General features: G+C 35.6%; 1 protein-coding gene across 3 annotated transcripts; it reads right to left on the bottom strand.

Annotated features, from left to right (window-relative positions):
* Positions 1 to 4,989: 4,989 nt before the first annotated feature.
* UBP25 (ubiquitin-specific protease 25) lies at positions 4,990 to 12,591 on the bottom strand. 3 transcript variants are annotated; one of them, XM_088495976.1, is made up of 10 exons: positions 12,105 to 12,583; positions 11,510 to 12,005; positions 11,340 to 11,415; positions 11,102 to 11,194; positions 8,171 to 8,257; positions 7,620 to 8,064; positions 7,289 to 7,472; positions 6,434 to 6,562; positions 5,735 to 5,869; positions 4,990 to 5,475 (listed from the first exon to the last, which is right to left on the bottom strand). In XM_088495976.1, exons 1-9 carry the CDS (start codon positions 12,277 to 12,279, stop codon positions 5,764 to 5,766), a joined length of 1,791 nt encoding a protein of 596 aa, XP_088352102.1. In that variant the 5' UTR covers positions 12,280 to 12,583; the 3' UTR covers positions 4,990 to 5,475; positions 5,735 to 5,763. The 3 variants fall into 3 exon arrangements, with proteins under 3 accessions (XP_088352102.1, XP_088352101.1, XP_088352100.1); XM_088495975.1 differs by having other exon boundaries at positions 7,289 to 8,064; positions 12,105 to 12,591; XM_088495974.1 differs by lacking the exon at positions 4,990 to 5,475 and having other exon boundaries at positions 5,518 to 5,869; positions 7,289 to 8,064.
* Between the last annotated feature and the right edge of the window lie 2,977 nt (positions 12,592 to 15,568).

The following is a 15,568-nucleotide window of genomic DNA, read 5'->3' as shown; positions in this document are numbered from 1 at the left end:
ATTGTGTTTGAGTTGTGTGATTATGATATGGTTTGGTTATGCTTGAAATTGATTGTTTATATGAGTGATTCTTGTTGAAATTTTAGTGAAAATTTGATGAAATTTGATGATATTCAAGCTATGAATGCATGTTCTTGTGGCTAGGGGTGTCTGCGGATCGGATCGTATCGGATATGGCCGAAAATTCGATCCGATCCGCATAATTTCCATCGGATCGGATCAGTTATGATATCCGCACTTTTTAGTGCCAGATCGGATCGGATCGGATATCAAATATATCCGCATAATTAAACCTTCTCTTTTTAACCATATTTCTATGTAAAAGAATTCGATAAAAATATTTTTTTCATACTTTTAAACTTATTTATTCCTAAAATATTTTTAATCAAACTCTCTCTAAATAACAAAAATAAAATAATACAATATATGAATAATAATTACTAACTAAAACATACAAACAAGTAAACATAATACCAAACATATATATATTTATTTATTTTTTAATTATTATAGTGCGGATCTGCGGATCCGCGGATCGGATACGCGGATATAGAGCAGATATCCGCGATCCGATTTGCAAAGGGTGCGGATTGGATCCGATCCGATCCGATCAATTTGCGGATCGGATCGTATCCGCAATTTTCGGATCGGATGTGGATATTTACTGCGGATCTACGGATACGATCCGATCCATGGACACCCCTACTTGTGGCTGCTGGAATTTCGAACCCTAGGACTTAAATTAGGGTTGAATTTGTGTTGAAATCCAGTAGGAAATAAGTGGCTTTGGTGGCTGCAATTTTATTTTGAATTATGGTAAAAATCGGTTGCTGAAAAGATTGAAAAACGGGTAAAAACAGAGAAAGAATCTGAAAAATTTATGAAGAACACTTTGAGTGTGATGAAGAACATGAAAGAACAGGCCTTAGATCTTGAAAAGAGCAAGGAAGTAAAATTTTTGGTGTTTGAGGGGTTATTTTGTAATTTCTAAAAGTTAGGGTGGTTAAAGTAGAAATATTAAAAGTTACGGGTGGTAAAAAGTGAATTTTAGAGGTTAAAAGGTAAAGGTAAGGTAAATTTTGAAAATTTAATAATAAAATAATAAATAATAATAAAATATTAAATAATATTATTTAATTAAAAATAATATTTTAATAAAAATAATAAAATAATACAGAAAAGGCAATTTTCTGTAAAAAATTTAGAAAGACAACTTTAAGCGCAGAATCTCATAATTACCTTCATAAAACACTTAGGGAGTGGTAAGAACATATTGGTGAGGCAAAGATAAAAGGAGAGATAAAAGGTTGAAGAAAAGATAAAAATCGAAGAAAAAGTCTGTAAAGTTTTAATGACAGAAACTAATAGAGACTAGTGAACAAACTAGAAGCAATATAGTTAGTTCTTGAGTTGCGCCTAGGGTCAGGTATTATATGAAAAGTTAAACTGTTTCAGTATAGACTTAATGAACCTATACTTGGGACAGGCTAACTATTCATACCAAAATTTACATAAGCTTTAAATACATACGTTAAATAGAGAAGAATAAACAGAGCTGAATAAAAGGATACAGATAAAAAAGTAATCAGAGTAGAGTAAAAGGACAAAGGGAAAAGAGTAATATGATAAAGAGAATAGAGAACAAACAGAGGGCCTGTTGAAAGGTCGTTTGTTACATTAAGGCAACTCCAGAGATGTTTGTATGTTCATCTGCTGTATTGAGGCAATCAGATAGATAGTGGTATGATCACTGAGAGTGCTTTCCTGGGATACTTAGCTATAATGCTATTCTGTAAGTCAGAGGACTCTTACAGTGAGTGTGTTGGGCAGATATAAGTTAACTAGCTCCACCATGCAAGTCAAAGGACTCTTGCGAGGGGCATTGCCAACAAGGAAGCCTTACCTGGTCAAAAGACTCCGGGTAACGTCGGGAGCGGGTATGTAACCGACAAATGAGCTCATTACCTGCATTAGGGCTAGACATGCATCATACTTGGTTGTGCATTTCCTCCGTTATGATTATTGTATGAATGTATACTTTCTTTGTTTGTATTCTATTCTTTGTCTTTGTGTTTTATTTTCTTGTATTCTTTTGTTTGTGTTCTATTTTCTGTTTTCTCTATTTTTTCTATTTATCTATATCTTCTATTTACTGCTTCTCTGTATTCTGCTATTTATCTACTAAACAACACAGAATTAATGAACTTAACTAATAACACCGGCCCTACTAAGAACTCCCCAGTTCTTACCCCTTCTCTCTCCTTTCCCCCTTCAGATGGAAGTAAGAGTACCCTTCCATAGTTCGTTGATGATCGTTCCGCAAAGAGGATTCCGCTTTAGGTAGTCTTCTGAGTCTAGAGTGAACTCTATTATCTATTTATATGTATATACTGTGAGACCAGCTGTCGTCTGCACCCCGTTTGTATGCGAACTTTCACCTAAATCCTGTGTACGAGACTCCTGTTATGTGGCTACTTGATGAGGTACCAGAGAGACGTCATATGGCAATGTCTGATCGTGCAGAGGAGTAGTAGATGATGTTCCACCTTTTGATGACATTCCACCTGACTTGAGTTTTGAAGAGTTAGAATGTACTTTCCCTCGCTTTAGTAGTTTAGAGGGACTAGGTGAGGTTGTTTATAACTATTGTATCTGTTATTCTTTGTGAGTTGATTTGTGAATGATTCCAAATGTTAGACAAACGTTATCGAAAAAAATACCTCGCAAATTAACTTAGCTTTTAACAACGAATCAGGCTCATATGATAAATAATAGATAATAATTAGGAGGACAAGTTGGTAGCGCTCAGTTTCCGGTATGATCTAGATATACTGAAAATTGGGTCGTTACAGTTAACGTTCAATGGTAATTTTGACATAAATCGAAAACATTATAGACAAAATTGAATACAACAACTAAACATTAGAAACAAAATGTATACTTTATCCAAAATATTACTTTAAGGATTTAGCTAAGATGTACTCTAAGGGCACATGATAAGCTTACCATTAGTAGAAAATTTTAAATGTTTTTATTTAATAAATATAAAGCAAATGCGTTAAAAACTTAAATTCTTTTATATTTTTAATAAAAATTTTCTTGATTTATAAATTTAACATGTGCCTTTAAAGCACAAGATAAATAAACCCTTACTTTAATTTTAACAAAAAAAATTTAAGTATTGCCAAAGTTATATAGCTATTATGGCCACCATAGCATGCGTCTATATATACTATATATATTAGCATGGTGTTGTTCGGGACCCCTAGTACTTAATTACTTCATTCTTCTTGTTTAACAGGATGATTTAAGAGGTTTGTATGAATAACAGTTGCAAACATCAATATATCTGTGATTTTTCTTGTTCCCAAATAAAGTGTATAGAATTAGACTAGAGGCCTTTACTGCAAAACATTTTTCCTCCTTAATTTCTGTTCTTATCTTTTAACATTGGAAACTTGTGTTGGGAACAATAAATAACGGCTCATAGCCTGTTTGCTTTAATTTTGAGGCACACGGGTTAATAAAAACTTTCATCCACGTATTATTCTCACTACTTGAAATTGAAAGTTCATTAAGAAGTGCGATTTCTCTTTTATAAAATGTGAGCCGCGACCAAATATAAACAGAGTTAGGAAAAAGACATTCTTGGTACATTATTTTTCTCTCTGTAAATTTTGCTACATCTTTAAAAATATTAATAGATAAGATAAGCAGAATAAAAACGTGAGTAACTATTGCTATGATGAGTGATGCTTCATGTGAGTAGCTTCTTGGAACATCTTCGGGTGCACATGCAATGGATGCTGCATTTTCACTCTGTTAAAAGGTTTCACATTAAACGACTGCACTAGTTAACAAAATCACAATAATGATCATTTTCTTCTTTTTAATGTAAAAATACTCTAGCATTATTTTAACCATGAGATAACATATCTGATCTTCTCTCTTTTGTCTATTATTGTGTGCTATGCTGTTAATACGGTCCAAAGCTTCAGAATGTGTAGTATCATCACTTACTCCATTTAACGGCAGATTTGTGTTTTGAGGCTTGGCTATGATGCCCAATTGCAAAATCATCTAGGTGGGGTGACCGCCGGCCAGCGTAGCTGACTAGCTTCTTTGTGATCATTTGATGCATCTGAGATTGCAGAAACAGGCAAATCTATGATGGAAAAAGAACTCTATGCAAGGCCTGTGAAACATTGTGTGGTAAGAGATTTGGCACCAACAATTTTTCTCGATATACCAAAGGGAAAATCACTGGCGTCAATGTTTTGATTAGTGTGTGACTTGAAAATAATACTCGATTTGGTTCCTAAAGTTTTAATTACCCTTATTTAAAACGTTAATGGGACGACCACATGCCACACTAAATTTTATAAAACTACGTCACTTTAGTTGACACTCAAATAGTCCAAAATCAACATTGTAAATAGTATTTCTTGAAAAATTCTCTCAAAACACGTGATACGATGTTTTTGGACTATTTAAGCACCAAAATCAAAACAGTATCGTTTTACATATTCCAATGTGAATCTATCTCAGCTCTACTCTCCATTATTACTTGTGTGCTATAAATTGTTTCAGATACTAATGTTAGTCACATTTGCAAAATTTAGAGACTACATGCGACTGAAACTTTATGGATTAAATTAAAACTTACGTGCAAATTTTGGGACTAAATTGGATATTAACTCATCTGACTTGTGACATACATTAACCGCAAAATCAAATGGGTGGACACTAAACAAATGTCAAGCCCTTACAACCTTGTTACTCAGGAAAAATTATAATAGATATGAACAAGGATGACCTTAAACCCTAAACGCAAGAAACAGCCCGTGGCAACCATACCAAATTTAAGAGAAAAATAAATGCCTACCACAACATCATTCGATCGGTATTTATCAATTATTGTAGGAATAAAAAAACATCGTCTTACTGGAAATCAAACTGCTGCATCAACAAAATAAATAGCGTTTCAAGTTTTAGGAGTACCAAACCATATATTATCGTCTAACAAAATTTGTAACTTCTGCCTACACTTTAGAATTTCTCATCTTATAACGTAGTGTACAGTCACAATGATCATAACTTTTCAACAAGCCATACCCTGCCTCATCTTGGATTCAAAATTTGTTGAGCAATTCTATAGAAAAATATGATTTTGCTCCAAAAACAAGATTAAACCAAATATTGTACAAATGAATAGAATTCCCGAAAGCCTCTACACCCGATTCACAGAGCTGCATATCCTCCACTGAGAAAGAAAACTCATGGCTGAGACGTGAAACAGTAGGGAAGCATTGAATGAAACAATCTCCACGTACTCTTGCCTCTGTCTCCAAAACCAGCTCAAAAGTCAATATGTAACAGCAATAAACATAGCATCCAGTGTGGTACGACAACCATCACCACCTTAATTAGTAATACAGTCTATACACACCAAGCCTCGCTGGCATTATCAACATGCTGTAACATTTTGCAGATTAAAATAAATTAGAAGACTTCTTGTACTCAAATGAGTCAAATCACTGAAGACTAAAGGGCTGAGGCTGCATTTAGACACTGTCCAGGACAAAATACAAAAACATTAGAAGACACATGTTTTTGTCCCAAGACATTTTATTCATCTCTGCTGTCTCAATAGTCTGAATTGTATCTTGAGACAGTTACCAAATGGAGCTTTATAGAACTGAAAATATGAATGGAACTATATAGCAATCCATACCATTTCTGATCAGGACCCTTCAAATTGTACTATTTATCTTGGCTAAACGACCGGAGACGTTCAATCAGATCCTTCCTCAGTGACTCAGGAATCTTAGATAAGAAAGCTCCCTTCGCATCTCTTATTAATGACCTCCTGTATCGCACATGCAGTGCATATCACGTCAGCATTGAAATTTATAACAATTAAAATTCCAATCACAATCACTGTATTCAAGTGCATACTTGTCAATTATAACAGTAAAAAGAAACAATTACTAATATCGAAATCATGATGACAATGATGATGATAAGAATAATTCTAACAATAGAACTCAGATTTCAACAAACAGGTTATTTCTTCTCTCCAACGTTGAGAATTGAAACTGTATCCAATTGCTTCGTTGGCTTGTGGCCTATTTGTAAAAGCTGGGTTGTCAAGGCATATCATGAACAAGCAAACCTACATATCAACAAATGACATGCATACCAGAACTGTGCGTGCAAAGCGCAAACAGTCTGCAGTCCTCCTCACTTACTATGCATTTTAAGGCCACTTCTCTGGCATCTATAGTGGTAGTTTGAAATCAATCTCTCATAATAGTTATCATGGAAATGGAATATAAAATTATTCAATGAAGAGTGCTAAAGCCATGTCTACGCAACTGTGCATAACAACCGCAGTCAGGGAATAAGTAATGCAGAATATGGTCAAACATACCTTATCTCGTCTGCACCTGTTATATGACCAGCTTCTTGTGCTCGTAACCTCTTTCTAGATCGCATGAAGTTAAAAACGTTTTCTGTCCAGCCACATGACCTCAAAGCAGACTTGGCTTCTTTTGCAAGACTGGATGATGTTTCGACAGTAATAGTATCAGAATGAAATAGACAATGAATGGTTTAGAAAAGGAAACAGCCTCTTAACAAGACAAATGAAATATTTGATTTATAATATAAAGGTCTCCAACTGGTCAAAGGATATACAATAATGAATGTTAACAAATTTGCAAATAATTGCAAAAGATAACAAAAATGGTAAGCTTGAACATTGAGTACAAAATGAATCAACAAGAGAAGGATATTGTAAAAAAAATTAATGATAAAAACAACACCATTTCAACACATGATAATGGGGAAGGTAGAGGTAGGGGAAGGGAGAAAAGGGAGACATAAACTTATGGAAGGAAGATAGCTAGACCATTCTAACAATGTTAATTCACCATGTTTCCATCAACTGGTAATGGCTTGACAAAAGACAGATCAGATTTAGTACTCCCCCTCCGTATTGCCTAAACATTAAAAGAACTACAAATATTAAAGCCTCACTGGAAAGATTTTTACTGGAACAATGTCAAACCCTGACTAACCTCAATAGTCTAAGCCTAGCTACCAAACTTTAAATCTTTACCATGAAAATCGATTTCAAAGAGTATAAGACAGATATTTCATGTACATCAGCATGTGAGCAAACACAGCATGACTAGGCCTCATTCAAAAAACAAATCATTAATTTTAATATTATTGTAGAATTATTAAAAATAAATAAATAAGATCAAGTTATGCTATATCATACATGTCTTTCAACTCTTCAACTTCTGTTCGAGACTGACCATCATGTGCAAGCAAAATGCTTGAAGTATCCTGTACTTTCCTCTTCCCCAATATTTTAGGTTCACCGTGGCCATTGCTTTCTTGCTTAAAGTTTTCTGGCCCCTTACCTGTTGTTACCGTGCTTCTATTATTGTCTACCGTTGGATCTGATTTGGCAAAATGCATATCAACTGAATGAATATCAGTGGAACCATTTGTTAATGCTGAATCCTTTCTTTTAAATCTATCACCTACGTCAACTTTATTTTTCACAGAGCCATTCCTGGCTGGCAGTGACGGAGGATCTTTCTTACCATTCTCCAAAGAAACTGTGTCCTTCACATGCCCATTAATTACCACAAGCTGATTCTTAGAAATGTCCACTTTCCCATTGACAGTTGCAGGAGCAGGACTTCTCTTGGAAGCAGAATTTCCATTAATGTCAAACTTCACTCTTGAGCTAGAAGGCCCTTTACTAATTTTAGATACCCTTGGCATATCCTTCCAAGTAGATTGCTCAGAATTTGATTTTGAATGCACTGCTTTCAATGGTGCCTCAACCTTCGCACTTTCAGATGCCTGACTCCCATTGGAGTGATGAGGCTTTACGCCGTTGGAAACAAGAGAATCATTAACTAACGCTGGCCTTTGAGTAGTTCGAGAGAAAAAAAGAATATAAACCTTCTCTGACAAAACTTCTTGCAAACTTGCAACTGTTACACAAGAATCATCACAACAATACCATCGACCCATTGCATCCTGTGAGCATATTAAAAAAATCAGAGGCTGGCCACAATTGAATGTTATCTGAGAATTACTGAAGTGGCTGCATAATTTGCACACAGATTATCAGCAATCTACAAACCTTTATGTAGGCATAATAGTGACCAGACTCCGGGGAGTAGCCTGAATGCACAATAGTACCAAAAAGCTTATATTCTGGTAGTGGATCCTGCATCAATATAACTATTAGGAAGGGAAGAACCTATATATAAAGCTAGAACAAAAAAGAACAGAGAATTTAAATAAATAAAAGAGTACAATATTGGCGATATAGCAACAGTCATCACCCTATGTTAGGAAAAGTACGGAAGCTTTCTTTTTACTGCAAATGGTTCTCAGATATGTAATATTACAGCATAGTTTATGTTAAATTAGTTTAGAACTCATAGCCTAGCCACATTTTATAATCAAGCCTCAGCACAATCTGCACAAGCAATGTATGAGTTTGGAATAAGATTTTCACATTTCAAACCTCTATTCTTAAAACCTTCCATGCTTTCCATGAATTACAAACTGCTGAATATTTTGAACTAAGGTATTGTTTGAGATTTTATTGATGATGGAAGGGACTACTAGCTAACAATGGAATAGAAATGAAAGGCAAAGCGTCAACCTCATGTTTGAAGGGGTTAATGAGAGGAAGTGAATAAATTATACCCCACAATTTTGAGGGACAAAAAATGGGGAGTTTGATTGGCAAGTAGCAAGGGCGAGAAGCAGCAAACTTCCCTCCATTACTCTTCAATCAAACACATTCTAAAGCTTTTTCTTTCTTGGTAAATGGACACGAAAGGAATAGTAGTAACATGCTCTATAGAGGAGTATGTGTATCACGCTGTAAAGCATGTCTAAGATCACTCCACAGTTCAATCCATTCCATGTACTCACAAATTTCTCACATCATGTTTAGCCATTAGGTTGGCTAGAGTGTTTGCTGTTCATCGTACCAACTTGATTTCAATGTCCCAATTCCTTTGCAGCACTTTATGAATATTGTTTATTAAATCCCTGTTATTTGCGTTGATAAATGCCCCACCTATGCCAAGTGAAATGTGTCTGGGCTACCAGTTTCACATATCACTATTTTGAAGCCACATTCCCAGGCAAGAATAAGGCCTCTCCATAAAGCGAAGAATTCATAGCGCAATATGTTTGAAAAGTGAAGAGATCCAGAACATCCCTTCACCCAAGTTTCACATGCATATCTCAGAAGTTGGAGAGCTTTTCTTTATCATAAACACTTGCATCACAATTTATTTTAACTGAATTAAGAGGTGGAGGCTCCTAGTTGTAGATCAAGCTAGAGGTCAATATCCTTTTTTCTTCTAAAAACATTTTCATTCCATTGCAGATTTTCGAGCTAGATAGACCATCTTCTTTAGAGACCAAGTCTCCAACGGTTTGAAAATATCATTATTTTTATCATGCCATACCCAGCATAATCCATAGAAAAAAGGGAGAATCCTTTACTAAGTCGATGAGACCCACACAGGTAAATACTTTCAAGTTTGAAATGATGGTCTATTATCACCAAACAAATAGAAAACAGGTAAATAAGCAACACATGTATCAAGCCACAAGAAAGCATAATAGCAGATTAATGGTATGAGAACTCCGCTGACAATAATAAACTAACAAACTAAGATACACTAATTCCAAAAACTCTGGCCCATCTTACGTATACACTCTTCTTTCAAATCAACACACCTTCACAACAATCCAAATCATAGTCTCCTCAAGAGGAGTATGCTTCCATATATCTAAAACTAATTACATTGATGGAATTATAAAGCATACAATACAAGACCAATAGCATCAAGAGTAGACACAAAATGTCCAAGAAATCTTTGCACTTCATATATTCTATTGAGTTTTTTCAAATTGGCATTGCACTGCAATTACTGCTATTGCATAAAACTGAAGATGCAATGCAACAGATACACATTCGAAATAGCAATGCTGTGGCCAAATTCCAGTTGCAAGAGCTCAGTAAAACAATCCAACCTATCAAGAAATTCAGACTAATCTCTTTCAATTATAAATTTTGAAAGTTGAAACCACATTTCACCCAAAGTATTTCCATTTCATCAAAACCTACATCAACCAGTATCCTTACCCTGTATGTGAATTTTGAAAAAATAACAGTAAATCAATCATGTGTTCTTAGCGTATGGTTAATGTCATGAGACATGAGACAGAGACATCTTTGACAAAAACACATTTGGATAACGGGATTGAGAGAAATGGTTAAAATTTTCAGCATCTCAAGATATTTGTTTATGATAATTTTCGTACTTCCAAAATAAAGGGCCATAAAAGACATGTCTTGGATGATTTTTTAAGCCAATTTCTATACCTCCAAAAAGAAGGAAAGCGAGGGACGCGTCTTTGCCATTTCATTGTCTCCATCTTTTATGTCTCAAGATAGGAACCAAACGCTACTTTAGTGAAACCACATCTAGCATAAACAAACAAAGGGAACAATTAGAAGGCTTAGACCAAACTTTTCCACCCTCAAATCTTTCAGCCATTTTGGGAAGGTATAACAACAAAGTTTGGGAGATTACAGGATCATAAACACAGACTTAGAGGAAACTAGTCACAGATATCGTTGTAGTATGGCCTTAACTTAAATACAAAGTATCATGTCAATGCACCCAGCTACATCAATGTGGGAAATCTCATATCAATCTATTATGTGCTTACATGTATGATCTAACATTGATTACAACTCATAATATCTATCATAGCTCGTCCCTATCTTTTATTTCAGTTCTTCATCAATATCTAGAGAAAGCGTTTAGAAATTTGAGTAACGGTTAAAAGAATCAACATTCAGAATACACGATTTTGAATATTTGAATAAAGAAAGTCAAATTATGATCAAAATATGAACAATTAACTTATTCACAACTAAAAAATAATCAACAGTATCAATGTCAACCTTTCAGTAAGAATACATCTAAACCGCCTAGCAAGAACTACTACAATTCAAAACAAATATCATACACACCTGACTCGCTTTGCACATGAAGCTAGAAAGTAACAAAACCTCTTCAAATGCAACAGCCTTATCAATCTTGCCCCCCAATATGCCCTCAAATCTCTGCATCAATCCAAAATCGAGCAACACACCATTCAGAAAAGGGGAAAAAATCGCTCCCAAGTCCAAAGTAATCCAAGGACAAAAAAAGTAACAAAATTTATAATTTAAAAATAAATAATAAATAAAAGCAACCTAATTGACCAACCTTGAGCTGTATAACAAGAATATTAGGCGCTTGGAGTATACTCATCTGCTTCTTTGCCGGCACTAATTTCTTACAACTAAACAACAAAAGAGAATGCATGCCATGAACGAAACCACAATAGAAACTCAAAGTACACACCAATAAAAAACAGTCCACTTAAACTCTCATACCTATCACATTTGTACTTATTGTTCCCATCTAAAACCTCAGGCCGGAAGAACTTTTGCAATGAATCTCTAAGCGAGTTACTATGGAAAACATCAAGGCTAATATCCATTATCTCATCGACCTTATTCGACTCATATCCACAGCACAGGCACTTCACCTGGCTCTGCAGCGCACCACCGAAAATCTCCTTCACCACCGTTGAGCTCCCACCGCCGGCTCCGTTCTCAGCACCACCATCTCCGCCGCCCTTGCGGCGGAGCTTCTTGAGGCGGAGGCAGGTGTTGTGGCAGGCGTCGATTACGTACCGCAGGAACTCGTGCGCGTCCTCCTGTCGGCCGCACCGGAAGTGCTCAGCGAAGATCCGGAGGCAGCTCTGAATCTTCAACGGTGCGTCGTGCGTGAGATCCACGCGCAGGGACCTCGCAATCTGCTTCTCGAGAATACAGAACGGACAATTCGATGAATTCGAATTCGAGGAGGAAGAAGAAGAAGAATCACCTGAAATTGCAGAGAAAGAGAGAAAAATCGTCAGAATTAGGGTTTCAGAGATATAAAGAGAGGGGTAACAATAGAAATTAGGGTTTAGAGTGAGGGTACAGAGGGAAGAGTGTTGGAAGCGGAGGCAGAAATTAGCGAGAGGGGGAGTGTAGGTGAGGCACTGGAGAACGCTGTTGAGGTAGCAAGAATTGCCGAGGTTGCGAAGACCTAAGGGAGGACCGCTCTTGCGCTTTTGGCTCAGGAGGTTCGGCTGCCACGTCATCTGCAGGGCCATCAACAACTGCTTCTGCGGCGGCGACCGGCACTTCTCGCCGCCGGTGCATTGGACGGCGCCGCCGCCGATGAGGAACCAGAGGAAGAAGAAGAAGAGGAATAGTAATTGAGCCTTGAGCACCGCAATCGCATCGCGCGCGCTCGCTCTCTATCGGGAGGGTTCTTTTCAGACTCTTTTTTTCCCTCTCTCTCTCTCTCGTGATTTTTTTTTTTTCGTCCTTCTATCGCCTTCTTCTAACGATGAAGAAAAATACTTGTGTAAAGGAAAATGAAACAAATAAGTGAATAACTATGGATAAACAACCATAAACGTAGGATTTTTTTATAAATAAATAAACTTATTTTATTTGCCAGTATATAAGGGGGTACCTTTTTTAAAAATAAATTAAAAAATGAAAAATATTTATGTGTTGTTCAATATCATTCCTTAGTCACCCAAAAAATATCATTCCTTCTGCGGCATGTCAACATTAAGAGTGTGTTTTCTATTGTTGGATCTTTTTCTTTTATCTAGCCGGTGTTAGTAGGGTTGCACATGCGCCGGGTGAAGCCGGGTTTGATGTAACCCAGATTCGATCTGAAATATATAACGGATATATTTATTAGACCCGAATCCGACCCTAGATTCGATGAAACCAATACACTTTCGGGTCACAATTATACCGGGTAAAAACCGGGTCGTTAACATTACATTACGTTGATACCTTCTTGTAAACTAGCATGTAAAAATATCCAAATTTCCAAGACTCCAACCATTATTTAACATGGTAAAATTCACTTAGAAAAATATAACAAGAACCAACCCTTCTTTAAAATTAAAGCATAAGCACAATTAATACTAAAGCAAAACCACAATCAATACTAATATTGTCTAATAATACCAAATATTTAAATCAATACAAATAACACAATATTATGCATTAGTCTAAAGTCTTATGCATTCTAAACATAAAACATTAACTTATAGTCTTATAATGACTGATAACACAAAATATTAAGGTTTACAATACTTAAATTCCACATAAGAATAGTCATGATCAATCACTAATAACACAAAATATTAATTGTGTATGATGACCGGGCCACCGGGCCGACTTCGGGTGACCCGAGCTATGGCCCGGACCCGACCCGAAATAATGAATGGTCTATTTTTGAGACCCTTACCCGGCCCTAAACCCAATGAAATCACACCAAATTAGTCCCTAAAGTGTTCGGGACCGGGCCGGACCTTCGGGCCGGGCCGGGTCTGTGCACCCCTACCAATTAGACTCAAATACAATAAAATTCTACTGCCTAAGAAAAAAAATATAAATTGTTTAGATTATAAATAGGTTTAATTATTTTAAAAGAAAACTTAAAACAAAAGCAATAACTATTTAATTATATTAGAGAAGAATATTCCTAGCGAAAAATAAAAATTTAATTAGTGTTTATTTAAATATAAAATAAATATAAATTATTAGTCATTTGATATTTATAAATAATAAGTTACATAAAACAAATGAAAAATATTTCACTGATCTTTTTTTAGCATTAGTGTAAAATAAAAATGAAAAAAAATATGTGGTATACGCGTAAAAATAAGGATTAAGTACTTTTTTCGTTCTTAAAGTTTGGGGTCAAAATCAAAATCGCTTCCGACCTTTTTTTTTTTATTAAAATCCTTCTCAACATCACAAAACATTATAAAATCATCCTTTTCACCTTAAAAAGACAAATTTATTCTTACAAAAAATAAATTTTAAAATTAAAAAATAATAATTACTATCTTTTTCTTGAAAAAAAAAAAGAAAACAGTTCCTAATTTTCAACATTATTATCCTTTCCCTCCTGCCACTTCATCTTCATTCCTTCATCTACATCATCATCTACCACCATTCAACCTCATCCATTCATCAGTGACCTAATAAACCTCACCCACCCACCATCATATGCACCCAGTCACCCACACATCTACCTTCATCACACTGTCACTCTCTCACCACCAGACGCAATCCACATCCTTCTCACAATCCACCAACACTACCAACAACGACAATAGAAGAAAAGATAGAAAGGAATAACAAGAATTTTCTTCCCTAACCACTACCATATCTCTTTTGCTAACAACAACAGCACAAACAATAATTAATTTATTCATGTCCGTTCCTTTCAATTAATGGTTTTAAAAAAGGGAAACAACAAATAGAACACAAATAGGGGGCTTAGGGATGATGGAGGGTGTGGTTAGGCGCGAGGAGGAGACGGGCTACTTTCGCGTGGTTGTTGATGTTGTCTTCTGCGGCGAGGAGACACCTTCAATTGCTTCGTTGGGAGGAACGGACGGCAAGGGGTCGGGGTTGAGAGCTTTGGTTGCGCGGGGTAATGACGGCGCTGAAAACTACGTTCGGGGGACCGTGGTCATCGTCGCCAGCGAAGAGGTCTAGAGAACGTGCGGCAGTTGGTCGACGGCGCTCGAGACTTCTTTTGTGGTGGTTGTGGTCGTCGTCGTCGATGAGTTGACAGGCAGCGATTTGCTACAGATGGAAGCTCGTCGACACCGGTTGAGAAGCTGGCGGTACAGCTGCGTGGGTGTCTTTTAAAGGATAGATGAGAGAGATGAGAGGATGTTGATAAGGGAAGGTTAAGGCTAAAGATGATCTGGAATGGAGAATGGAGTTTAATTTTTTTTATTTTATAATTTTTAATTTTATAATTTATTTTTCGTGTTTTTAATTTTAAAATTTATTTTTTGTAAGGGTAAATTTATCTTTTTAAGGTGAAAAGGATGATTTTATAATGTTTTGTGTCGTTGAGGATGATTTTAATACAAAAAAAGTCGGGGATGATTTTGATTTTACCCCAAACCTTACAGACAAAAAAAGTACTTAACCCTAAAAATAATTTACGGAAATAGCTTGATTTTTGTGAATTACTAGTGTATGAACCATGCCTAGCACGGAAAAATTTATAAAAGCAAAAAACGTTTTTATTTGTTTTGATATTTTAAGAAAAAACAGACAAAATAATTATTATTTCAAAAAATTTATAAAAAATTATTATTAAAATCAAAGTTTAATTTCAAAACAGTGAGTAATCATCGTTTTACACTTTTTTAAAGTAAAGTAATTATACATTAATTTTAATACAGAATTTAAAATAAAATTAAAATATTTACGTTAGATAATTTAAAATAATTGAAAGTGCCACATATAGTTGGCCATATATAAAAATTGGTTTGGACAAGTACAATCCAACATGAGATAAAGTTTATCCCTGAGACTTATTAATTGTCATGGCAAACGATACTA

The sequence above is a fragment of the Arachis ipaensis genome, chromosome B8, assembly GCF_059453495.1.
Source record: "Arachis ipaensis isolate K30076 ecotype BB chromosome B8, ASM5945349v1, whole genome shotgun sequence".
NCBI classification, from domain to species: domain Eukaryota; kingdom Viridiplantae; phylum Streptophyta; class Magnoliopsida; order Fabales; family Fabaceae; genus Arachis; species Arachis ipaensis.
The sequence above is the reverse complement of the archived record's forward strand: the minus strand, read 5'-3'. Positions and strand labels throughout refer to the sequence as shown.

Coding starts and splice junctions, on each gene's coding strand:
- UBP25 (XM_088495975.1), bottom strand. CDS start 12,279: ATGGCCCTGCAGATGACGTGGCAGCCGAACCTCCTGAGCCAAAAGCGC. Junction 11,416..11,509: donor AATAAGTACAAATGTGATAG/GTATGAGAGTTT, acceptor TTTGTTGTTTAG/TTGTAAGAAATTAGTGCCGG. Junction 11,195..11,339: donor TTCTTGTTATACAGCTCAAG/GTTGGTCAATTA, acceptor GGATTGATGCAG/AGATTTGAGGGCATATTGGG.